General features: G+C 34.8%; 1 protein-coding gene across 7 annotated transcripts in view; it reads left to right on the top strand.

The window, feature by feature from the left end:
* Positions 1–27751, top strand: part of LOC136031369 (A disintegrin and metalloproteinase with thrombospondin motifs 9-like) — a 466037-nt gene that overhangs the window by 311962 nt on the left and 126324 nt on the right. For all 7 annotated transcript variants that reach the window (XM_065710922.1, XM_065710894.1, XM_065710885.1 and 4 more), the window contains 2 exons: positions 2340–2483; positions 23270–23533. In XM_065710922.1, the coding sequence (XP_065566994.1) occupies positions 2340–2483; positions 23270–23533 (408 nt within the window). The remainder of the gene's footprint in view (positions 1–2339; positions 2484–23269; positions 23534–27751) is intronic.

Below are 27751 nucleotides of genomic sequence, written 5' to 3'. Positions count from 1 at the left end.
TCATTCCTTACCTACGGTTCGTTACTACGAGCTGTTTGATATACACATGTATTCACACACTTCTGTATGTATGTGTAATTCAAAGCCGACAGATCCATATACAAAAATAAGATTAAGAAACTGATAAAATTAAAGAGACACATCTCCTTTTGGTCCTATAACCTATTTGAAATGAAATTGCCTATTATATCCCTACTAAAAAAAATGTATCCTTAAATTCAAAAGCATTACACTTAAGAAAAACATGTTCTAGACCAACCCTCAAAATCCTGGAACTATCCAGGGCAGGTTTGCAGTTTATTTTTATTTTTAACTCAGTTTTTTCCCAATAGGAGGAGGCTGTCGGCACGCACCGAAATCCGAGTTCTAACGTTCTTGCTCTGTAATGTAATTGTTCTATTTCTATTTAATCCATTATTGATGCACATAGAAGGGTCTGTTCTTACTTCCACTAGTTCAGTAGCACTACAATTAGTGTTTTTTTTGTCAACATTACCAAGTAGAAATATTGGAGAAGGGTTACTTTAACAATGTCGGGTTTAATTGAAATGCGAAAAAAATAGGTGCTAATTTAGGACAATAGAACATTAAAAGATTTAAAATTGGAGACAAATTTGAATATTCAGTTAAAATGTCCAATTATTCGTATATTTGGGCAACAATTTGTTGATATCATTTTCACAGTAAATTGGAAATGAACAAGTGTGACATTTTTATTCATATGGATCGGAAATCTGTGTAATTGTTGGCTCTGTTTTATTGTTTTAAAAAAAGAGCCTCAGGATTCAAGAAACAGACTTGAATCCCACCAAATTCTCTTGTATTTATTAAAATACCCTTGGTCTCGTCTACTTACCGTTGAACTTCCATACTGAACAAAGGAAAACAATTTTGACACATTTTGAGTTGTCGCGGTGTGGTGCAGCCCTTTGTTTTCAAAATATTTATTCTTTTTAGGTTTGTTTTGAAGGCCAACTGGAGAGAATAACTTGATTCTATTTTTGGGTGCCACGAATCAATAAAATAGATTGTTTTCAATTGCTTTGTTTTGTTTTCAATCGGAGAAAACAAAATCTGTTCTCTCAGTCTCAGGTTTCAAATAATGATAAAAAAAGAATTTCAATACACTGTGTCTTCATTGTGATCTACCGATTTACCCTCTCCTCTCTACTGTTCCTTCAGTTTTTACAACTTGTGTTGTTTCTGGACTGACGAAGAATTGTATGGTTTCCATATAAGCAGATCTAATCTTAAGCATATTTCAAGAATTAGTCATATTTGGCTCATTTATTCCAGGGACGTACAGTTTAAAATTTATATACATTCATAAAAAATTTTGTTCATCCCTTTTTTTTTTTGTTTCAGGTGAATTAATATTTTAGCATAAACTTTTAAATTTCTATTTATTTCTTTTTATCGTGAACCGGAGCCAACAAATTTCCCATTGGAAATTGACAAGTTTTTTGTTGGAATAAAAAGAAAAGTTTTTTGTTAATTTTTAGAGGGTTTGCGCCAACAATCCAGATTTGTTTTTATATTAGAGTCCCTTTGGTCTGAGACCTACAAATTTAATTTTCAAGCCATTTAAAGAAAAGCTTCTAGCCTAATTTTAAGAGGATCAGTACTTTAATTCAGTTCACATTGGGGTAGTCTCGTCCAGAGGACATACAAATTTAAGTTTTGAGCTGATCAGAAAAACAAATGTTTGGTCCTTTGTTGACCCCAGTTTCAGGGAACTATGTCTCCAAATAATTCTATTTGTTTGTTTCCTCTTCACCGGGAGACTTGCTGCTATTTTTTAGGGATCACAAGATTTCTGGTCTATTTCTACTTTCCCTAACACCATCTCTACCTTCAAAACAAAACTGTGCAGTCACTTAAGCCCATGCAACGATCCTTGAAAGATTCTAACTAATCAGAAAATCATAGTTCTGGCCTTTTACTGGACCACAAATTTGAGGCTGGATGTGCCCCCAGATTTAAGTTTTTCTTGTATATTAGGATCCCTTGTCAAGGAACTTTCAGTTTTAAGTTTCAAGCCGTTAAAAAAAGAAGTTTATTGGCATTTCTTTGGGGAATACTTTTGAGCCCTTAGGCACAAATATTTTCGTGCATAAGGTTCAAGAAAATTGAAAAATACTTGCTATGTCTCTAGACTAATTATTTTGAAAGAACTGGCAATAATCCAGATTCAAAAGCAAATCTTCTGATTCCCCATGTCTAAAACGAAGTGAATTTTATTGTTTTTGTGACAGCTGGATATACTTATACGTATCTATTCTTAGAGAAATTCAATAGTTAATTTTTATACTTATACATTTTCATAAATTACTTTTTAGTGTACAAAACCTTGTGGAAACGGACAAGAAACAAGAAAGATCTTTTGTGTAGACGGGAAAAAGCAGGTGCTGCCAGACTCAAAATGCTCTCATCACAAAAAGCCAGCAGCATCGAGAGAATGCAATTTGGCCCCTTGTCAACTGGTGAGAAATTCAGTTTCTTTATATCCTCGTCGATATTAAAAAGCATGCACAAGTTTGCTTTGTTACACAAAAGCAAAACTATCAGTTGCTTTGTTCAGAACTATTAGTTTTTTGAAAATATTGCTGAAGCTGCAATAATTAGATAACACTAAATCCTTCGATTTCAAAAAGTTCTTGGAGCAGGCAAAACATCTCTGTGGACAAAATTGCTTCATAAGTTAAAAAACAGTCCATAGCCTCACGCTAATCCATAGGAAGTGTGTTACTACCCCCTAAAAAGAGGTCTAGTGGTAATTAACTACCAAGCTTTAACTATGTAGGTAAGCTTAGAAACCTGTGTCCACCTGTCTTGGCCAAGCATATCAATATATCACTTCGTTGTACATTGGTGTTTTGCATCATCAATTCATGTACCAGTCATGTTTGCTGAAGCCAACTGCCGCTTAAGTGTGTTACTATTAAAAATACTGATCATCAAATTGGAACTTATTGCCCAGAAAATTAGTCAACAGTCTGTTATGCATACTACTCTACTTTTTAGTGTTAGTAGGGCTGAGGATGAATAGGGGAGATTTTTTGGTAATTTGACGAAGAAAATTATCGTGCGTACTGCCTCGATTTCACCACTTTTGATACTATTTTGCCTTTACTGGTTTTGCAAAACTTCAGCCAAATTTTACAAAAACATGGATTTTGACCAATAAAACGTTGGTAATAAAATTATTAAGACTCTCTCCGCTTCATATCTTTAACTAGTTTGGCAAGCTTATGTGGCAGGCTATAGAAATAGCACACAACACAAATACCATAGATATAAGTTTAAGTTTCTAAAATTGACAAATTAACTTAATATTTTTGGTCTGGGACAAAAGTTGTTATTGATTTCAAACAGTAATATTTTCACAATCCATATTTTCATCATCATTACTTTCATTTAAAGATGAATATATGATACTAAATGTTAACCATGGGAATGGTTTAAGGATACTCTTAGGTACTTGTCTGAGCAACCACGTATCGAACAGGAGATCGCACACAATTTTGACCGACTTTTTTTTATAGCTCAATAGTGTAAGGAAGATTAAGAAAGCTAAACTATATTTTTCCGTTTAAATTTTCTAATATTCTATAATAGAAAGAAAGAAAGAAAGTTTATTTGAGCCCTACGGCCATACACAACATGATTTAATAATACAACACTGCACAGAACACACACTCAATATAAAACAATACTTATTTTCATTCATTCGGGCTCGACTGAGCCTCTTCCGCCTTTTTCACATATCGTGCCATTTTGCATATGGTTCCAGGCATCGAAGACCTCAGGATATCAGAAAGCAGCACCAACCGATAGTCCCCCCAAATTTCATCCCTAAGACTTTCAAGATCCTGGCACTCCATAAGGAAATGGGTTAAATTATTATCCTCTTTTCCGCAATACCCACACTTACCATTTGTACCCTTATTTTTTTTTTTAATTCTGTCCCTATGTACTGGAAGACAATTTCCCCTCAACTGGATCCATGATTTAAAATATCTAAAAGGTAAATTTACCTTAAAATAATATTCTTCCCCCAAAATTTCTTTTACTTTACTATATTCCTTCAGTGTTTCCGACGAACGTACTAAACAACCCCACTCTTGTATCTCTTGGTCTTTCAATCTCTGCATAATTTCTGGAAGGCATTGTGTGTTTCTGGGTCCTTTTCCTTCCATCCACAAATAAGAGAAGCCTAGTTTGTCAAGAGATTTCTTGATTTGTTGAGTCCAAGTAGTTTTTCTATTAATTCGAAGCAAATCATTATAAGCTTGTTTAGCCAATCGGTCCTCAGGAAGTTGGGTTAATATCAGCCAAAACTTAAATACTTGATAAAGCCGGTGCAATTTCAGTGAGAAGATGCCGAAGTCTCCTTTGATTAGCTGGTTATGTGTTGTCTGGTGCAGCCCAAAGAGTCTTTTGTAGTATCTAAACTGGACTGATTCTAGCTTCTCCGCGGCCTCCAGGCCCCATAGCTCAGCTCCGTAATGGATTGCCGGTGTAATTTTTGAATCAAATATTTGTTTAAAAATTTTTAATGACTTCGACTTTTTTACTCGGTCATTACGTAATATTGCACCCACTGCTGCTTTCCCTCGCTTTGACATTTCGCTCACATGTTCCTTCCAACTGCAGCTAGATGTCAGGTTAAATCCCAGATATTTCGCCTTTGCCACTACCTTAATCTCTTGTCCTTAGAACCGAAATTTCTCGTTCTCGACTAAATTCCTTCTTCCTCCTTTATTGAAGATCATTATCTCCGTCTTCCCGAGGTTTAGACGTAGTTTCTTCGATTCAAGGTATTCTGCCATCGGGTCAATTAAAATTTGTAGTTCACGAGCTGTTTTCGCTACTAATGCCATGTCGTCGGCGAACAGCAGAGCCGAAATCGTTCTGTTGCCGAGCTTAACGGTTGGGGCCCATCTTTTCTCCAAGAATTCTACAATGTCGTTTACGAATATTCCGAATAAACTTCCTTGTTTAACACCTCTTGTCTGTTCAAATATCCTTGAATCTCCTTTTCCAAACACTCTAACGACTGCTTTTGTACTTCCATACATATTAGCTACCAGCTGTGCAAAATGACCTGGTAGTCCAATTTTAATTAATTCCATTATCAGTAATTCCCTATCCACGCTATCGAAAGCTTTTTGGAGGTCTAAAAATGCCACGTAAAATTTATTTTTTCCTCTTCCATATTTTTCAGAAAGGGCAAGCAGCACAAATATTCTGTCCGCTGTATTGTATCCGGCCCGGAAGCCTCCTTGCTCTTCTTTAATTTTTTTGTACACTTCAAGCCATTTTGACAGTCTCACATCAATAATTTTCTCAAATATTTTACTCATCATTGGAATTAGGGATATGGGTCTATAGTTGAAGTGTTCCTCCGCATTTCCCTTTTTTAAAAGCGGCAAAATTACTGACGTCTTCCATGCTTCGGGCCATTTATATATGCTAAGAATTGCATTGAAGATGAGGACCATTATGGGAACGAAAGACAGTGCGAACTTCTTATAAGCCATAATAGGGATTCCATCCAGCCCCGGCGCTGTGCCCTCTTTCTGATTCTTCAAATATGAGAACTAAATGGAGAACTTCTATATTTCTAACATCCATCGCGAGGGAAACGTCCACCAGTACATAATCAATAACACTCCCTTTCTAACCCGTAAAACACGTAAAGTCCCCCTTACCCTTATCATCCCCAAATCTCCCATTCCCTATAACTAGCCCATTTTCTCCACAAAGATCCAAAAGCCTTTTACCCCAAATATTCAACTTCCTACCTTCATCCATGCTACTTCTTGTAATCCCGTAAGCCTTAGGAGCTGGAACCACTTCCTCACAAATCACTGTATCCACTACTTCTTTTTTCACGCTGGTGTACGCGTTAAAGTCTCCCAATAGCGTTAAACTATGGTCATGGTATTTAAATTTTATTTCTTCAATCTCTTTTTCCAGAATATCCCAAGTATCTTCATTTGTGTAGGAACTGTTCTGTGGTGGTAAGTAAACTGATCCGATCACTATTTGCCGTCTGTCAGATAAAAGAACTTTGACCCAAATTCTATTTTCCGACTTACTACTTAATCTCTAGTATTAAACAAATACAACGTAGAGACAATAGGGAAAATTTCAAGACAGTGGAAATTATTTCTGTAGATATTTCGGCCCTATGTCCAAGGGCCGTCTTCAGCACAATACAAGAATAAGAGAGAAACTATATATATATATATAAAAGAACTTACATCAAATTGTGAGGATTAAAAACTAAATAATTAAAAACACTTTTTAAAACTTTTTTTAAAAAATAGCCCTAGCATCCTTACTTCAACGAAGTTCAACCAGGACTGGCGAAAAGAATGAAATGAGAATATAAGCTCATTCAAACTGAAGAGAATAAAATGATTAGATGCAATTTCTTAAAGCTAATCTTGCTTGTTTAGCAGCCTGTCTCAAAGGCCTTTTCGTAGTTGGTTCAGTACTATTGTAAATCGGTTTAGTAAAATATTTTGTTAGATCATTTTTAATTAAATTTGAGTATAAAGAATTTAGTGAGTATTCCCCCAAGTCCCTGTTCAAAGAAATATTTTTATTTATTTTGAGATTAATTTCGATTGATTCTCGAACCACCTGTTTTATTCCCAAATCATTACTAATGAGTGAAGAGTTTTCAAAATGTGTAATGTGGGACGGATTATTAAATATATGCCAACCTAAAGCAGAATCAAAGGAGTTGTTGGAACTATTTGAAATTAAGGCCTTGTCTATGTCATTTTTATGCTGTTGTAACCGTTTATCTAGATTCTGATGGGTCCAGCCGACATAGTATTTTCCGCAATCACATGGTATTTGATAGACCCCTCTTTGGCGAGTAACTGGGGTCTTATCTTTACCCGAATTTAAGAAATTGATGATTTTAAAATTATTAGTAAAAACTACGTACAGATTATTTTTTGTGCAAATATTTTTTAATTTTGTTGTGATCTTTGGGATATACGGAAGATAGACAATATTTGAGGGCTTATCAGTAGCCTCACATTGTGAAGTATTTTCTTCGATTTTACAAGAATGTCTTTTTATTCTACGGTTAATTATTTTATTGACAAAAGGAATGGGGTATCCATTACCAAAAAGAATATCTCTGATAAAATTTATTTCTGAATTTATATATGAGTTGGAGCAAATATTCAGGGCACGATCAATGAGGGAAGTTACAACTGTTCTTTTAACTTGTGGGGGGTGATTTGAATTAAAGTGAAGATATCTATTGTTTTGTGTTGGCTTTCGATATATAGTAAAATCCAGTTGATCAGCACTGCGAATAATTAATACATCTAAATACAGAAGTTTATTTTCAATTTCAACTTCTAGGGTGAACTGCAAATTTCGATCATAAGTGTTAAGATGACCTAAGAAGCCCCGAAGCTCAGCTTCCCCATAATTCCAAAGTGAAATTACGTCATCCATGTAACGACCCCAATAGACGTGTTTTAAAAAATAAGAATTCAATGCCCAATTCTCAAGATTCTCGACGTAAATATTTGCTAGTAGCCCGGATAAAGGTGCTCCCATGGGTAACCCATTTTTTTGCTGATAAAAAGAATCGCGAAATTGAAAATACATAGAAAACTTATTACAAATTTTAACAAGAGTCATTAAAACTTCACAATCAATTCCTGTCGCTGAAGTCTCGATCAAGTGGTAATTTTCTTCTATTTTGTTTTTTAATAATTCCTCTGAAATAGTTACATCTATATTTGTATACATTGAAACAATGTCGAAACTACTAACTATTGTGTTTTCTGAAATACTTGTGTTGCTAAGTTTTTTAACCAAATCTGCAGAGTTACGAATATAGGAATTTTGAGAATTATATATATATAGGAATTTTATTCTCAAAATTCCTATATTCGTAACTCTGCAGATTTGGTTAAAAAACTTAGCAACACAAGTATTTCAGAAAACACAATAGTTAGTAGTTTCGACATTGTTTCAATGTATACAAATATAGATGTAACTATTTCAGAGGAATTATTAAAAAACAAAATAGAAGAAAATTACCACTTGATCGAGACTTCAGCGACAGGAATTGATTGTGAAGTTTTAATGACTCTTGTTAAAATTTGTAATAAGTTTTCTATGTATTTTCAATTTCGCGATTCTTTTTATCAGCAAAAAAATGGGTTACCCATGGGAGCACCTTTATCCGGGCAACTAGCAAATATTTACGTCGAGAATCTTGAGAATTGGGCATTGAATTCTTATTTTTTAAAACACGTCTATTGGGGTCGTTACATGGATGACGTAATTTCACTTTGGAATTATGGGGAAGCTGAGCTTCGGGGCTTCTTAGATCATCTTAACACTTATGACCGAAATTTGCAGTTCACCCTAAAAGTTGAAATTGAAAATAAACTTCCGTTTTTAGATGTATTAATTATTCGCAATGCTGATCAACTGGATTTTACTATATATCGAAAGCCAACACAAAACAATAGATATCTTCACTTTAATTCAAATCACCCCCCACAAGTTAAAAGAGCAGTTGTAACTTCCCTCATTGATCGTGCCCTGAATATTTGCTCCAACTCATATATAAATTCAGAAATAAATTTTATCAGAGATATTCTTTTTGGTAATGGATACCCCATTCCTTTTGTCAATAAAATAATTAACCGTAGAATAAAAAGACATTCTTGTAAAATCGAAGAAGATACTTCACAATGTGAGGCTACTGATAAGCCCTCAAATATTGTCTATCTTCCGTATATCCCAAAGATCACAACAAAATTAAAAAATATTTGCACAAAAAATAATCTGTACGTAGTTTTTACTAATAATTTTAAAATCATCAATTTCTTAAATTCGGGTAAAGATAAGACCCCAGTTACTCGCCAAAGAGGGGTCTATCAAATACCATGTGATTGCGGAAAATACTATGTCGGCAGGACCCATCAGAATCTAGATAAATGGTTACAACAGCATAAAAATGACATAGACAAGGCCTTAATTTCAAATAGTTCCAACAACTCCTTTGATTCTGCTTTAGGTTGGCATATATTTAATAATCCGTCCCACATTATACATTTTGAAAACTCTTCACTCATTAGTAATGATTTGGGAATAAAACAGGTGGTTCGAGAATCAATCGAAATTAATCTCAAAATAAATAAAAATGTTTCTTTGAACAGGGACTTGGGGGAATACTCACTAAATTCTTTATACTCAAATTTAATTAAAAATGATCTTACAAAATGGTCAAACAGTAGCGTTTCGTTGGGGTTATGCCAAGTTTCCACTACACACACAACGTCAAATGCACCCACGTCTTCCGATATTTGCTTATATTTGTTCTTTAGCCCCTGGACGTTCCAAGTGATCATTTTCATAATTTGGGTATGGCCGTCGGCATGCTAGTTCGAGTCTTCCATATTTTCATCGTACCGGTCTCTGGTTGGGTCCGGATAATTGATCCTGTAGTAGTCTGCTGTGCTTCTGCCTCTTCTGACATTGGGGGTGTCGTATCTCGGACCTCTTGTGTTTTCGTGCGCTTTACAAATTGGCTCTCTCTGTGGTCTTTGTGAACGATTATTCAGCCTATTGCGTTCTTCTGGGCCGATCATCTGATCCGCTTTCCTGGCGGGCTTAGGCCTCGGGTTCAACCCAGATTGTCCAGCACTTACTTCTGTAGCACTAGTCTGACTGTTCAGTTCCTGGTGAATTTCGGCGGTGATCGCCGCGTTTACTACTGTCTGGGCCAAGGAGGCACTATCTATTGAGCTCTGAGAGTCACTTCGACCACAAGGGGATCTAGGCGTTGTTGTATTATTTCGGGTGACCTCTTTCACTTTTTTACTCTCTTCATCATAAACCAAGAGAGTTCCATCGACAAAAAGTTTTATCCCCCTTAATCTGACGGGTTTTCCCTCTTCAATTGCTTGGTTCATGACTATTTTTGAGTGGCTTCGCGCATTCCTTTCCTCCAATGTGTAGACCGGGGTCATAGACATTCCGAAAAGCACGGCCGCTTTTCAGAATAAAGTTTCGGGTGTCAGCGCACTGTAATTTCAACAAAATTACTCCAGACCTCATCCGGAAAACATCCTTTACCTCGCTACGATGGAGCTCCAAAGACGAAATTCGGGTATTCAGATACAAAAACACTTTTTCTTTAAGCGTAGGTAATGGTGGGTCTCTCTGTCCTAAGTTGTAAATAATCAAGTTTGTTCTCTTCGCTTCGGTTTCTATATACCGAATACGGCGGTTTGCTTCACCAAGCTCTTTCCTCGTTACTACAAGTTCTTGACTAAGCCTTTGGTTTTTGCATTAATTTGTGTCAACTCTCCTTTAATGAAGCTTATCTCTGTCATCACTTGTGGCAATAAGCCAAGTTTTGCGTTAATCTGATCAAGCACTGACTGTGGTGCGCCTTCCCCCACCATATTGTGAAAGACCGCCAAAAATTATTGTTGTCGGCCCGAAAATACTCCAACTCCTCTTCCGATAATTAAAATCCGAAATTCAGACCGTTTAGTCGTAATGTCGTGCCAAATCGTCTTCCTTAATTATGACCCAAACAATCCGTCCAGTTTTGTTTTTAAATCTGTATGCTCTCACTATGCTTTTCACTTAGTCGAGCGAAAAATGAATTTATTGAATTCAGATCAAATCAGATACACTGACAACATTTATCCTTAAAAAATATCCAAATATCCGAGCATCCAAAATACTTGTGCCAATAATCACACGTCTCCAATTATCAGAGCTAGCGAAATGCGACTGCATTGAATGAATCTTAGATACGAACTGATATTTTCTGTAATTAAATAAAAAAAACTTGTTTTTTTTTTTAACTGAAAGTAAGGAGCGACATTAAAACTTAAAACGAACAGAAATTACTCCGTATATGAAATGGGTTGTCCCCTCCTCAACGCCTCGCTCTTTACCCTAAAGCTTTTAATTGTTTTAAGAAGTAGAATTGTGACAAAGAGTCAAACTTTAGCGTAAAGAGCGAGGGATTGTGGAGGGGACAACCCATTTCATATACAGAGTAATTTCTGTTCGTTTTAAGTTTTAATGTCGCTCTTTACTTTCAGTTAAAAAACTAGTTTTTTTTTTTTATTTAATTTCTGAACGTTTTTGAATTAATGCATGTTTGATTTTGGCTCTCCGCACATAAATTATTGAAATGAAATTTGTATATTAATTTTTTTTCGGCTAAATGGCTTTCTCTTAGTTTTGATCAGACGATTTTGAGAAATAAGGGGTGGGGAAGGAGGCCTAGCTGCCCTCCAATTTTACGGTTACTTAAAAAGGCTACTAGAACTTTTAATTTTTAACGAACGTTTTTATTAGTAAAAAAAAAGCGTAACTTAAGAATTAACTTACGTAACAAACTTTTATATTCTTATATTTTTATTATGTGTACGGGGGAGTTTGTACCCTCGTTAATACCTTGCTCTTTACACTAAATCGTAAGTTTTGTCCCAATTCTTTAAGAATGACCCCTGAATCAAAAAGGCCGTAGAATAAATAGTTGAAGTTACTAAAAATACAATGGCATAAAGAGCGAGGTATTTATCTCCTCCTAAATACCTCGCTCTTTATGCTAAAGTATTTTTAGAACCCCTCATATGCGTAATAATCTCTGTTCGTTTTAAATTTCAATGCTATTCCTTACTTTCAATTGAAAAAACGTTTTCATGTTTATTTTTTCATTGTTTTTTTTATAGTAATGCTAGAAAATCCTGCGCCCTTTTCATTTAATTTTTCTTTCCCCATGACATATTCCTCCAAGGAAAGATCCTCCCACATATCCCCCTCCCATCAACCCCACCCCCCAACCAAAAAAATCCCCCTGAAAACGTCTGTACACTTCCCAATAACCATTACTATATGTAAACACTGATCAAAGTTTGTAACTTCCAGCCCCTCCCCCAGGGATTGTGGGGGAGTAAGTCATTCCGAAAGACATAGTTATTATGCTTTTCGACTATGCGGAACAATATAGCTATCTTAAAATTTTAATCCGTTGACTTTCGGAAAAAATGAGCTTGGGAGGGGGCCTAGGTGCCCTCTAGTTTTTGATCACTTGGGGCACTAGAACTTTTCGTTTCCGTAAGAATGAGCCCCCTTGCGACACTCTAGGACCACTTGGTCGATACGATGGCCCCTGGGAAAAAAAAAACAAAAAACAAATAAACACGCACCGGTGATTTGTCTTCTGGCAAAAAATACGAAATTCCACATTTTTTTAGATAAGAGCTTAAAATTTTTGCTATAGGGTTCTCTGATACGCCGAATGCGATGGTGTGATTTTCGTTAAGAATCTATGACTTTTAGGGGATATTTCCCCTATTTTACAAAATAAGGCAAATTTTCTCAGGCTCGTAACTTTCGATGACAAAGACTAAATTAATTGAAACTTATATATTTAGAATCAGCGTGAAAATTCGATTCTTTTGATGTATCTTTTAGCATTAAAATTCCGTTTTTTAGAGTTTCATTTACTATTGAGCCAGGTCGCTCCTTACTACAGTTCGTTACCACGAACTGTTTGATATCTTATAATATTTTATGCAATATTCTGTAATATTTTTGTAATATAGCTCCGGCTAAACGAAATGAAGGGAATTCTTGAAAGGAGTAGAAAGATGTTCTCAGGAAGGACCTATATGAAACCAAAACTTTTGGGAGGTATATAAGAGGAGGGCTCTTAATATAGTTGGTAGAAAAGGGGGTTTTAGCCCTGTGTTGCCTCTTGTGTCCTCATGTGGCAATGGATTTATATAATCAGTTGTAGAAGTATATTTTTTTTCGTTGAGTCTCATAAAACAAAACCAAAAGATTATTACAAGACGCATCATTCTTCAAAATAAAAAGAGAGAATTTCAGTAATAAAATATAATAATTTTACACAACAATTTGTGTATAACTATATTGTTTTGTAGCATAGCAGATAAGTTGGCAAAGGAACTTGTTTCAATATGCCAATTTTTATTGTGTAGTGTGCTTCAAAATCAGTAAATAACCTAACATATGTGGACATTAGTTTAGCTTGAGGGGGAGGAGCATAAGGGAATTGTGCGTACTGGAAAGATCTTAAATGTGAGCACAAAGCCAAGTTTTTATATTAGATAAATAAATAAAAAATTCCCAGCCAAAACTAGAGAACATTATTAGTACTTCAAACGACAATAAATTATTCCATATATGAAGGGTGTTGCCCCTTCCTCAAATAAATAAAAAAAAACAGTTTTTTAACTGAAAGTAAGGAGCGACATTGAAACTTAAAACAAACAGAAATTACTCCGTATATGAAATGAGTTGTCCCCTCTGCAATCCCTCGCTCTTTACGCTAAAGTTTTTATTGTTTTAAATAGTAGAATTGTGGCAAAGAGTCGAACTTTAGCGTAAAGAGCGAGGGATTGTGGAGGGGACAACTCATTTCATATACGGAGTAATTTCTGTTCGTTTTAAGTTTCAATGTCGCTCCCTACTTTCGGTTAAAAAAACTAGTTTTTTTATTTAATTTCTGAACGTTTTTGAATTAATGCATGTTTGATTTTGGCTCTCCGCACATAAATATTAAAATGAAACTTGCATATTAATTCTTTTTTGGCTAAATGGCTTTCTCTTAGTTTTGATCAGACGATTTTGAGAAATAAGAGGTGGGGAAGGAGGCCTAGTTGCTCTCCAATTTTTCGGCTACTTAAAAAGGCAACTAGAACTTTTAGTTTTTAACGAACGTTTTTGTTAGTAAAAAATATAAGTAACTTAAGAGTTAACTTACGTAACAAATTTTTATATTCTTATATTTTTATTATGTATATGAGGGGGTTTGTCCCCTCGTCAATACCTCGCTCTTTACACAAAATCTTAAGTTTTGTCCCAATTCTTTAAGAATGACCCCTGAATCAGAAAGGCAATAGAATAAATAGTTGAAACTACTAAAAATACTTTAGCATAAAGAGCGAGATATTTATCTCCTCCTAAATACCTCGCTCTTTATGCTAAAGTATTTTTAGAACCCCTCATATGCGTAATAATATCTGTTCGTTTTAAGTTTCAATGTTACTCCTTATTTTAATTGAAAAACTTTCATGTTTATTTTTTTATTGTTTTTTTTAGTAATACAAGAAAATCCTGTGCCGTTTTCATTGAATGTCTCTTCCCCTATGACAAATTTCTCCAAGAAAAGATCCTCCCACGTAGCCCCCTCTCCTCAACCCCGCCCCCAAACCAAAAAAAATCCCCCTGAAAACGTATGTACACTTCCCAATAATCATTACTGTACGTAAACAATGGTCAAAGTTTGTAACTTGCAGCCCCTCCCCCAGGGACAGTGGGGGAGTAAGTCATCCCCAAAGACATAGTTTTATGATTTCCGACTATGTGGAACAAAAAGGCTATCTCAAAATTTTTATCCGTTGACTTTGGGAAAAAATGAGCTTGGGAGGGGGCCTAGGTGCCCTCTAATTTTTTTGTAACTTAAAAAAGGCAGTAGAACTTTTTATTTCTTTTAGAATGAGCCCTCTTGCGACATTTTAGGACCACTTGGTCGATACGATGATCCCTGGGAAAAAAAAAAAACAAACAAATAAACACGCACCCGTGATCTGTCTTCTGGCAAAAAATACGAAATTCCACATTTTTGTAGATAGGAGCTTGAAATTTTTGCTATAGGGTTCTCTGATATGCTGAATGCGATGGTGTGATTTCCCCCCTATTTTCCAAAATAAGGCAAATTTTCTCAGGCTCGTAACTTTTGATGACAAAGACTAAATTTGATGAAACTTATATATTTAAAATCAGCATAAAAATCCGATTCTTTTGATGTATCTTTTAGCATCAAAATTCCGTTTTTTAGAGTTTCGTTTACTATAGAGCCGGGTCGCTCTTTACTACAGTTCGTTACCAAGAACTGTTTGATTCCCTCTTTTTATGCTAAAGTCACATAGTACTTGACACATATTTTTTTAGTTTAATTCAACGGCTCTTGTGCTTAGGTAGTCGTTTCTAAAGATTCAGTACAAAAAGTGAAACCTTAACGTAAAGAGTTGGGGTTTTAGGAAGGAGTCAAACCCCTTATATTCTTAATTATTTATGTCATTTTTACTTTTTAATTTTGGCTTTTTACTTTCATTTGAAGAAATTTGTTTTTTGTTTTTTGTTTAAAAATATTGAGACCCCAGGTTCTAATAGTGTGGTAAATGAGTTTTCCAATGCTATAGTTGTGAGGTCAAAGATAAATTACCGAAAATTGTGAATATGATTTTCGAAATAGGGGAAGCACCTAGCACTCTTGGGAAAATCTAATTAAACTCTTCTACAAGAAAGATGATAAGAGTGAGTGTGGTATGGAATAATGAAAAGAGAAGATATAATAAATGAAAAATAAAATCAAATAGGTGAGAAAAAACAAGGATTTTTTCCAGCCAGTAGCAAAACATAAATACAAAAGACAAGAAAATGTTTTGACAATGATCTCCGCCAAGTCGTCCTCAATACTCATAAAAAACAAGAAACAAAAAACTAAATCTAACCTTTTGAAATAAACGAAAAAATGCTGAAAAATTGCTGAGAAAAAATGCTGAAAAATTGTTCAACTTTTTTTTGTTCATTTTTGAAAAAAAAACAGAGATATTATGTTTTCTTAAAACTTAAACCGTCCTTTTTTAACCTCTCCTCTTTGTTTCAGTTACTCTGGCAATTGAAAACAAATCTTTCGCCATATTACCATACATTTCGAAACTCAGCGACAAACTGGGAAAATTAAAAAATACATAATTTATCTTTCAGAACTGATCAAAACGTTGAACATTTTTTAACACGTGAAAGGATAAAACACACCATATACTGGGTAGTGGTGTCTCATATACATGTTAGAAATTTTACTTTGGAAGGACCTATCAACAACTGGAGGAGCGTTTGCATAAACATAAAATTTCAATATACAAGTCCCCGAGATTTGAAAATAAAAATGATACTTTTCATTCTGCTTTGGCCCTCCATATCTTTGACAAGTTAGTTCTTTTTGAAGAGGCAACTTTAATATCTACTATAAATGGCCTACCGAAACCTTTTAGAGAGGCAACTGAGACAAAAAAAGGGTATAAATATATTTTTTTTGTAAATGGATCATTTTTTAAAAAGCCCAATTTATAATATTTTAGCATTAAAAACCTCAATCAGTATTTTCACCTAGTCTAATTCAAGACAACCAAGCATATATAATGAAAATCGAGGTTGCAGACAGGCAAAATCTATTGCAAACTGAAGAATACTTATCCAATCCAATTGGTGAATTCATTTTCGGTTATTTCTGGCTGGTTTTTTGATTCAGTATCTTTTCTCTTCTGCAGAATTCACTTGGAAAGTTGGATTTGTTTTTTGTTTTTGTTTTTTTTTTTTTATGGCGGAGATCGTTGTTGAAATATTCGCTTGTTTCTGTCTTTATATTTCTGTACTGGCTGACGAAATCCTATTTGATTTTATTTTGCATTTATTATGTCTTTTCTTTTTTTATACGTCATGAATAACCAGTGTGGTCTTAAAATGTATTTAGGTGAGTTTGGTAATTAGAAGTATCAGCTTGGTTTCAATAGGAAAAAATTATTTAGTGTAATGATACTTTCTGGCCTTAGAGAAGCTGCAGATAAAATTTGAAGAAAAGAACAATGTTGTTTTAAGAAGGGGAAGATGCGCTGACCAATCTTTCACTCTTAGATTAATAATTGAGAAGTGCCTGAGTAATCAAACCCCTTTAGCAGGAGTGAATCTCCAGCATTTTTATTGGGAGGGGGGCTATAGAGATACATATCCTGATAGTCAAGCGGCTTGCGATATATAATATTTTTTTCTCTACATTTTTGGGAGTGCAACTGCCCCCCCCCCCCAACAGCACCCCTGCCCTTTAGCTTCTAGCTACATAGGTTATGAAAAAGCGTTTGTTTAACCTAATAGACGATCTTTTCCGAATTTTCAATTGATAAGGATTGCCATTTACTCGGAGTTTGTTGATACGAGCTTTTTCGATCAGTTTTACAAATTCAAAATTAATAAATTTCGTTTGTTTGGATTCACCGCAAAAAAAAATACAGTTCTAAAGTGTACTTATTGTTTTCAAAACCATTTTTTTAAGTCTTGGTCAGAATTAACACGATTTGCTTCATACTTATAGTTTGGTACTAATTTTGCCTAATATAAGAAAGAAATAAAGGTTATATTTCCGCCTAGATCTGGATAACAGTTTCTTGTGTCACTTGCTTCCCTCATTGGTAGTTAATATCAACAAAATTTTATAGCTTGATTAAGATTCAGAAAAAAATTAATTCTTCAAAGAAGATACTATTGCAAAACTGAGCATAGAAATAAAATTTGCATATTTGATGGATTGAGGAGAAGGAGCCTTTCTTAGGAAACGTAGCTTTTTTTCATTAATATCAAAAAGAAATTACAGCCTGATTAAGACACATTAAAAAAAAGTTCTTCAAAGAAGATATTGTTGCAAAACTGTATATAGGAATCACATTCGCATATTTGATGGGTAGAGGAAAGGGAGCTTTTTTGCCGTAACATTGTTATGAAAAAGAAAGAAAAACTTCTTTGAAATGGTCCCAGTCCAAATTCGTAATATGTTGACCATTAAATATTCAAGGTGTAATTGAACATTCATAAGAACATAACATAAGAAACCATAACAAAGCACCTAATTAGCTGTTTTGTTAGGCCGGCTTGCCGACATTAGAATTCCTTATTAGGTTTTACCACTTTATGCAGATCAGTGCGAAAAAATTTTACCAACCCACTCTATCAGATTTGATTATCGTATTTTCGATTTAGTATGTTTCCTGAAACAGAACAGAAACAAGAGCCTTTAATTTCTCTTGGCATTCAGTTAAGTATAAAACAGTGGAATTTTGTATCAAACAGTTCGTGGTAACGAACTGTAGTAAGGAGCGACCCGGCTCAATAGTACCCGAAACTCTAAAAAATGGAATTTCGATACCAATAGTTACATCAAAAGAATCGCATTTTAATACTGATTTTAAATATATTAAATAAAAAAAACTATTTTTTTTTAGCTGAAAGTAAGGAGCGACATTAAAACTTAAAACGAACAGAAATTACTCCGTATATGAAATAAGTTGTCCCCTCCGCAATCCCTCGCTCTTTACGCTAAAGCTTTTAATTGTTTTAAAAAGCAAAATTGTGGCAAAGAGTCAAACTTTAGCGTAAAGAGCGAGAGATTGCGGAGGGGACAACTCATTTCATATACGGAGTAATTTCTGTTCGTTTTAAGTTTTAATGTCGCTCTTTACTTTCAGCTAAAAAAATTAGTTTTTTTTTTATTTAATTTCTGAACGTTTTTGAATTAATGCATGTTTGGTTTTGGCTCTCCGCACATAAATTATTAAAATGAAATTTGTATATTTATTCTTTTTTTGGCTAAATGGCTTTCTCTTAGTTTTGATCAGACGATTTTGAGAAATAAGGGGTGGAGAAGGAGGCCTAGTTGCCCTTCAATTTTTCGGTTACTTAAAAAGGCAACTAGAACTTTTAATTTTTTTACGAACGTTTTTATTAGTAAAAAATATAAGTAACTTAAGAATTAACTTACGTAACAAACTTTCATAACCTTATATTTTTATTATGTAGGGTTTGTACCCTCGTTAATACCTCGCTCTTTACACTAAATCGTAAGTTTTGTCCCAATTCTTTTAGAATGACCCCTGAATCAGAAAGGCCGTAGAATAAATAGTTGAAATTACTAAAAATACTTTACCATAAAGAGCAAGGTATTTATCTCCTCCTAAATACCTCGCTCTTTATGCTAAAGTATTTTTAGAACCCCTCATATGCGTAATAATCTCTGTTCGTTTTAAGTTTCAATGCTACTTCTTCCTTTCATTTGAAAAAACGTTTTCATGTTTATTTTTCATTGTTTTCTTATAGTAATGCTAGAGAATCCTGCGCCCTTGTCATTGAATTTTTCTTCCCCCATGACAGATTCCTCCAAGGAAAGTTCCTCCAACATAGCCCCCTCTCCTCAGCCCCACCCCCAAACAAAATAAAATCCCCCTGAAAACGTCTGTACACTTCTCAATAACCATTACTATATGTAAACACTGGTCAAAGTTTGTAACTTGCAGCCCCTCCCCCAGGGATTGTGGGGGAGTAAATCATCCCCAAAGACATAGTTATTATGGTTTTCGACTATGCTGAACAAAATGGCTATCTCAAAATTTTGATCCGTTGACTTTGGGAAAAAAATGAGCGTGGGAGAGGGCCTAGACGCCCTCCAATTTTTTTGGTGACTTAAAAAGGGCACTAGAACTTTTCATTTCCGTTAGAATGAGCCCTCTTGTGACATTCTAGGACCATTTGGTTGATACAATGACCCCTGGGAAAAAAAACAAAAAACAAACAAACAAATAAACACGCACCCGTGATTTGTCTTCTGGCAAAAAATACAAAATTCCACATTTTTTTAGATAGGAGCTTGAAACTTCTACAGTATGGTTCTCTGATACGCTGAATCTGATGGTTTCATTTTCGTCAAGATCCTACGACTTTTAGGGGGTGTTTCCCCCTATTTTCCTAAATAAGGCAAATTTTCTCAGGCTCGTAACTTTTGATTGGTAAGACTAAACTTGATGAAACTTATATATTTAAACTCAGCATTAAAATGTGATTCTTTTGATGTAGCTATTGATATCAAAATTCAATTTTTTAGAGTTTTGGTTACTATTGAGCCGGGTCGCTCCTTACTACAGTTCGTTACCACGAACTGTTTGATAAGTTTCATCAAGATCAGTAATACCCATTGAAAGTTACGAGCCTGAGAAAATTTGCCTTATTTTAGAAAATAGGGGGAAACGCCCCCTAAAAGTCATACAATCTTAACGAAAATCACACCATCAGATTCAGCGTATCAGAAAACCTCATTGTAGAAGTTTCAAGCTCCTATCTACAAAAATGTGGAATTTTGCATTTTTGCCAGAAGACAGATCACGGATGCGTGTTTATTTGTTTGTTTTTTTGTTTGTTTTTTTTTTGTTTTTTTTCCAGGGGTGATCGTATCGACTGAGTGGTCCTAGAATGTCGTGAGAGGGCTCATTCTAACGGAAATTAAAAATTCTAGTGCCCTTTTTAAGTGACCAAAATAATGGGAGGGCACCTAGGCCCTCTCCCACGCTCATGTTTTCCCAAAAGTCACCGGGTCAAAATTCTGAGATAGCCATTTTATTCACCATAGTCGAAAAACCTAAGAACCATGTCCTTAGGGACGACTCACTCCCCCGCAGTCCCTGTGGGAGGGGCTGCAAGTTACAAACTTTGACCTGTGTTTACCTATAGTAATGGTTACTGGAAAGTGCACAGACGTTTTAAGGGGGATTGTTTTGGTTTAGGGGGGAGAGTGGAGGGGAGAGAGGTTACGTGGGAGGATATGTCCATGGAGAAACTTCTCATGGAGGAAGAAAATTTCAATGAAGGGGGCGCAGGATTTTCTAGCATTATTTGAAAAAACAATGAAAAAATAAATATGAAAAGTTTTTTTCTACTGAAAGTAAGGAGCAGCATTAAAACTTAAAACAAACAAAAATTATTACGCATATGAGGGGTTTACCTCCTCGTTATACCTCACTCTTTACGCTAAAGTATTTTTAGTAATTTCGACTATTTCTTCTACGGCCTTTGTGATTCAGTGGTCATTCTTAAGGAATTGGGACAAAATCTAAGCTTTAGTGTAAAGATCGAGGTATTGACGAGGGTTGAACCCCCTCATATAAGCAATAAAAACATACAAATATAGAAGTTCGTTCTGTAAGTTAATTCGTAAGTTACGTATATTTTTTACCAATGAAAAAGTTTGTAAAAAATTAAAAATTCTAGTTGCTTTTTTAAGTAATCAAAAACTTGGAGGGCAACTAGGCCTCCTCCCTCGCTCCTTTTTTCTCAAAATCTTCCAATTAATTGCAATTAACTAATATGCAAATTTCGTTTTAATTATTTATGTGCGGAGAGCCAAGATCAAAACATGCATTAATTCAAAAACGTCTAGAAACTAAATAAAAAAAAAACAAGTTTTTTAAATGAAAGTAAGGAGCAACATTCAAACTTAAAACGAACGGAAATTACTCCGTATATGAAAGGGGCTTTTCCTCCTCAACGCCCCGCTCTTTACGCTAAAGTTTCTTACTGTTTTAAAAATAGAGTTAAGAGAAAAAGTCAAACTTTAGCGTAAACAGCGAGGCGTTGAGGAGGAAAAGCCCCTTTCATATACGGATTAATTTCTGTTCGTTTTAAGTTTTAATGTTGCTCCTTACTTTCATTTCAAAAAACTTGTTTTTTATTTAATTTTTTTGCCAGAAGGCAGATCACGGATGCGTGTTTATTTGTTTGTTTTTTTCCCCAGGGGTGATCGTATCGACCCAGTGGTCCGAGAATCTTGCGAGAGGGCTCATTCTAACGGAAATGAAAAGTTCTAGTGCCCTTTTTAAGTGACCAAAAAAATTGGAGGGACCTAGGCCCCGTCCCACGCTAATTATTTTCCCAAAGTCACCGGATCAAAATTCTGAGATAGCCATTTTATTAAACGTAGTCAACAAACCTTATAACTATGTTTTTTGGGACGACTTACTCCCCCACAGTCCCCTTGGGAGGGGCCACAAGTTACAAAGTTTGACCAGTGCTTACATATAGTAATGGTTATTTGGAAGAGCACAGACGTTTTCTGGGGGATTTTTAGGTTGGGGGGGGGGGGTTGAGAAGAGGGGGATATGTTGGGGAAACTTTCCTTGGAGGAATTTGTCATGTGGGAAGAAAATTTTCATGAAGGGAGAGCAGGATTTTCCAGCATTATTAAAAAAAACAATAAAAAAATAAATATGAAAAAGTTTTTTCAACTGAAAGTAAGGAGAAGCATTAAAACTTAAAACGAATAGAAATTATTACGTGTATGATGTGCTCACCTCCTCCTAATACCTCGCTCTTTACGCTAAAGCATTTATAGTAATTTCAACTATTTATTCTACGGCTTTTGTGATCCAGGGGTCATTCTTAAGAAATTGGGACAAGATTTAAGCTTTAGTGTAAAGAGCGAGGTACTGACGAGTGGGTGAATCCCTTCATATACATAATAAAAACATGAGAATACAGAAGTTCGTTACGTAAGCTAATTTGTAAGTTACGTATATCTTTTACTAATAGACATTCGTAAAAAATTAAAAGTTATAGTTGTCTTTTTAAGTAATCAAAAAATCGGAGTGCAACTAGGCCTCCTCCCCCGCTTCTTTTTTTCTCAAAATCACTCGATCAAAACTACGAGAAAGCAAATTAGCCAAAAAAATAAATATGCAAATTTCGTTTTAATTATTCATCTGCGGAGAGCCAAAATCAAAACATGCATTGATTCAAAAACGTTCAGAAATTAAATAAAAAAAAAACACGTTTTTTTAACGGGAAGTAAGGAGCAATATTAAAACTTAAAACGAACAGAAATTACTTCGTATATGAAAGGGCTGCTTCTTCATCAACGCCCCGCTCTTTACGCTAAAGTTTTTTACTGTTTTAAAAAGTAGAGTTAAGAGAAAGAGTCAAACTTTAGCGTAAAGAGTGGAGTGTTGATGAGGAAGCAGCCCTTTCATATACGAAGTAATTTCTGTTCTTTTTAAGTTTTAATGTTGCTCCTTACTTCCCGTTAAAAAAAACTTGTTTTTTTTATTTAATTCATTAAAGCATCCCAGTTCCTTTCAATACAGCTTGCTGAATAATTTACCTACTTAAGCTTTTTTGCTATATAATAAAATAATCATTAGATTAGAAAAGATACTAGCTTTGAAAAAAAAAATAAAAACCAAAAGAAAAATAACTAGACAGTGAAAAACTACTAAAAATAATGAAAAATCATTAGTATTGGCAACGCTGCACAGACTCCCTTAGATTTTGGATAACATTGCACGATTGTCTTCTGTTACAAAAAATATCATACCATCATTAATTTGACTGAATTGTAATTTCAGTTCTGTAATTTGTTGATTAGACTTATTACTTCACTACAGAGTTGCCAACTGATGAAAAAAATCGTTAGATCTCAGTGATTTTTTGTGGTTTCTTCAATAATATAGAGATTTTTGTGCTGATTTAGTGATTTTTTTGTTTAAGCAATATAAAAATCACTAGAAATAGTGATAAATTACTAGGGTTTGGAACCCTGCTTCAATAATATCATTTCTTTTAGGTTACTGAAAGCCCGTTTATCAAACAGCAACCACCGCCATCTTCCTATAAACCAAGAGATGATGACTATGTAGGAGCAACAACTCAGTTTCCAGATAGTCTTCGCTCAAATCTGTTTGACAAGAATGACCGAAGAAACAACGAGATTCCTGCGCTGTATTTTCCACCAAATGAGAGAGATAGACATATATTGGACAATAATATTATTCCAAGAAAGCTTGCTATGAAAGGAAAACCTAAATGGGTTCTTGGTAAATGGGGCCAGGTCTGTATTTCACATAGTTACTTTGCTATCTTTTTTCCATTGCATAGTTGATTTAGCCTATTTACATTTCATACATATCTTACAACGGTTAAATAACAATATCAATTTTATTTATGGAACTTAATATGTTATTTTATTATGTTAATGAACAGAATCGTTATTGCATAAAGTTAATATTAGCTTATATGTTGGTGCTCTGGTAGCACAGTGGATCAATGCTCTGATAGGCAAGGTAGGGTCCAAGGACTGATCTCCCCCTCCGTCAAGACTAGGCATCACGCTTGCTACTTGTTCCTGCAAAAAAAAAAAAAAAAAAAAAAAAAAAAACAACCAGTAGCTTAAATATCAGTTCCACCTTACGTGCCAGCAATGGTTCTGGGGGATTTTTTTTTACCAGAGTGTATTTGTAGGATGATTCAGAAGAATTTTATCATTTGCCATCTTGACATGCAAGAGTGATTGCGGAAAAACACTTTACATAAAAAATATCATAAATCACTTTATATTAAGTACTTTATATTAAAAAGGTTAGGCCCCAATATTTGAGGAACAAACATGTTTTGGAAGTAAGATATTCAGAAACATTTACTTGTTAGCATATCCAAAATGGATCAAAATTGCATGTCTTTAAATTTTAATCTTCATTTCCGAATTTAAAGATCCTTTCCTTTTAATTCAATTCCACGAAAAAATAACATCTGAACTGAAAATCACTTCGTTGTACTAGTCTATTTACACACTGTCCTTTTAATTCTGCAGTTTTGTCTTGATTTGAAGACTGTTCACTACTTTTATAAGCCCGTTGAGACTGGAAATGACATCACATTTGAGAAAAATCCCTTATTTTGACCCTAAGCAAGGTCAAAACTGGTGAAGATATAATTAATATTTTTTATTTAAAGGACAAGATTCTATTGTTTTTGAAGGAAGTTGATTCCCAGCGCTTTGTGATAATAATTGGATTATGATAAAGAAAAAACAGTTAATATCATTTTTTTAAGCCCTATAGTAGCACAAAGGATTGATGCTGTGCTTCCCAAGGTGAAGCGGGTTCCAAGGAACAATCCGGGCTTCAGCAAGATCAGGTGATATGTTTTCTGCTTGTACCTGTAAAGAAAATCCAACAACTTCTACGGTGATCCCGCACTCTATGCACCAGCACTGGCTCTGGAGGGTCATTGTCTTTATTTTATCCATTTCGGATTATACCAATGTTATCAAATATCATCACATAGTATATCCTATGATAGTGTGTAATGTATTTGAAATTGGTGAAGTATTTAAGGGGGAATTTTATCCCTCTTGGAGAACGTAGGAAATATTTGGTGATTGAGGGATTGTCCCTTCAGTTACTCTATGAGTGGAGACAGTGATGAGTCTTTCATCATTTTAGGGGAATTAATTTTAAATATTTTTCCACAAAACATAAAGCAGAAATAAAGTTAAATAATCTTCTAAGTGTAAAACTACCACAAATCACTATCAATAAATAAATGAAACCCAAAACAAACAAAAATCAAACAGTTCGTGGTAACGAACTGTAGTAAGAAGCGACCCGGCTCAATAGTAACCAAAACTCCAAAAAATTGGAATTTTGATACCAATAGCTACATCAAAAGAATCTCATTTTAATGCTGATTTTAAATATATAAGTTTCATCAAGTTTAGTCTTACCAATCAAAAGTTACGAGCCTGAGAAAATTTGCCTTATTTTAGAAAATAGGGGGAAACAACCCCTAAAAGTCACAGAATCTTAACGAAAAAAACACCATCAGATTCAGCGTATCAGATAACCCTATTGTAGAAGTCTAGAGCTACTATCTACAAAAATGTTGAATTTTGTATTTTTTCCAGAAGGCAGATCACGGATGCGTGTTTATTTGTTTCTTTGTTTGTTTGTTTGTTTATTTTTTTCCCTAGGGGTTATCGTATCGACCCAGTGGTCCTAGAATCTTGCGAGAGGGCTCATTCTAACGGAAATGAAAGTTCTAGTGCCCTTTTTAAGTGACCAACAAAATTGGAGGGTACCTAGGCCCCCTCCAACGCTAATTATTTTCCCAAAGTCAACGGATCAAAATTCTGAGATAGCCATTTTATTCAGCGTAGTCGAAAAACCTTATAACTACGTCTTTGGGAACGACTTTCTCCCCTACAGTCCCCTTGGGAGGGGCTACAAGTTACAAACTTTGACCAGTGCTTACATATAGTAATGCTTATTGGGAAGTGTACAGACGTTTTCAGGGGGATTTTTTTTGGTTGGGGGGAGGGGTTTACAAGAGGGGGATATGTTGGGGGAACTTCCCATCGACGAATTTGTCAAGGGGGAAGAAAACCTTCATGAAGGGAGTGCAGGATTTTCTAGCATTATTTAAAAAAAAACAATGAAAAAATAAATATGAAAAGTTTAACCTTATAACTATGTCTTTGGGGACGACTTACTCCCCCAAAGTCCCCGTGGGAGGGGCTTCAAGTTACAAACTTTGACCAGTGCTTACATATAGTAGGGCTTATTGGGAAGTGTACAGACGTTTTCAGGGGGATTTTTTGGTTGGGGGAGGGGTTGACAAGAGGGGGATATGTCGGGGGAACTTTCCATCGAGGAATTTGTCATGGGGGAAGAAAATTCCTTGAATGGAGCGCATGATTTTCTAGCATTATTTAAAAAAAAACAATGAAAAAATAAATATGAAAAGTCTATTCAACTGGTCTATTCAATTTACTTGAAGGGAGCACAGGATTTTCTAGCATTATTTAAAAAAAAAACAATGAAAAAATAAATATGAAAAGTTTTTTCAACTGGAAGTAAGGAGCAGCATTAAAACTTAAAACGAAGAGAAATTATTATGCATATGAGGGGCTCACCTCCTCCTAATACCTTGCTCTTTACGCTAAAGTATTTTTAGTGATTTCAAGTATTTATTCTACGGCTTTTGTGATTCAGGGGTCATTCTTAATGAATTGGGGCAAAAATTAATCTCTAGCGTAAAGAACGAGGTACTGACGAGGGGGTGAACCCCTCATATATGTAATAAAAACTAATAAAAACATTCGTAAAAAATTAAAAGTTCTAGTTGCCTTTTTAAGTAACCAAAAAATCGCAGGGCAACATTCCTCCACCGTTCCTTTTTTTCTCAGAATAATTCGATCAAAACTATGAGAAAGCCATTTAGCCAAAAAAAAAAACTTGCAAATTTCGTGTTAATTATTCCTCTGTGGAGAGCCCAAATCAAAACATGCATTGATTCAAAAACGTTCAGAAATTAAATTAAAAATAAACAAGTTTTTTTAGCTGAAAGTAAGGAGCGACATTAAAACTTAAAACGAACAGAAATTACTTTGTATGTGAAAGGGGCTGCTTCCTCATCAACGCCCCGCTCTTTACGCTAAAGTTTGACTCTTTCTCTCAACTCTGATTTTTAAAACAGTAAAAAAACTTTAGCGTAAAGAGCGGGGTGTTGATGAGGAAGCAGCCCCTTACATATACGAAGTAATTTCTGTTCGTTTTAAGTTTTAATGTCGCTCCTTACTTTCAGCTAAAAAAACTAGTTTTTTTTATTTAATTACAATAAATGTCCAAGTCAAACTCAAAAACGAGCAAAAATTAGCATGATTAGGGCTGATAACCCGCGTCCCTTTTCAAGACCAGAACATAATTTACGCTTTACTGAAAAATAATATGCCGTGGATTGTCAGTTTAATTGAGATACAATGATACTTAATCCTTAAAGTTTGATAATAGTTTTCTGAAGTAAGAAAAGTGAAAACATTTAAAATGTATTTTGTTTCCAGTTTCAGTTTTTGTTTCAGTTAAAAGTTTCAACTTAATATCTTCATTGGATCTCGATATAACGCTAAGGTGTTTTATTGGCAACCATAAGCAAAATGCCTTTTGACTTGTTTTAAAGCAACATACAGTTTTAAAGCAAAATGGGCAAATACATAATTGTGGGGGGTCGGCTTGCCTAATATCTCTAAAGACGTAGTAGCTGGACCGTTCTACTATGCTGAGTAAAATGGCTGTCTCAAAATTTTGACTAGATGCCTTTTGAAAATGAATGGGTTTAAGAGAAGGGCTGCTTGCCTTCCAATCTCGGCGGTGCCCGTTATCGACCAACCATGACTGATCTTCTCTCTTTTTACTCTTAAAAAGGGTACCAGAACTTTTAATTTTGAATCGAATTAAATCCTTTAAAAGTTGCAATGATATTTCTAGCTATT

Source organism: Artemia franciscana, chromosome 1 (assembly GCF_032884065.1).
Source record: "Artemia franciscana chromosome 1, ASM3288406v1, whole genome shotgun sequence".
NCBI classification, from domain to species: Eukaryota; Metazoa; Arthropoda; class Branchiopoda; order Anostraca; family Artemiidae; genus Artemia; species Artemia franciscana.
Note: the sequence above shows the minus strand (reverse complement) of the source record. Positions and strands in the feature narration are given on the sequence as shown.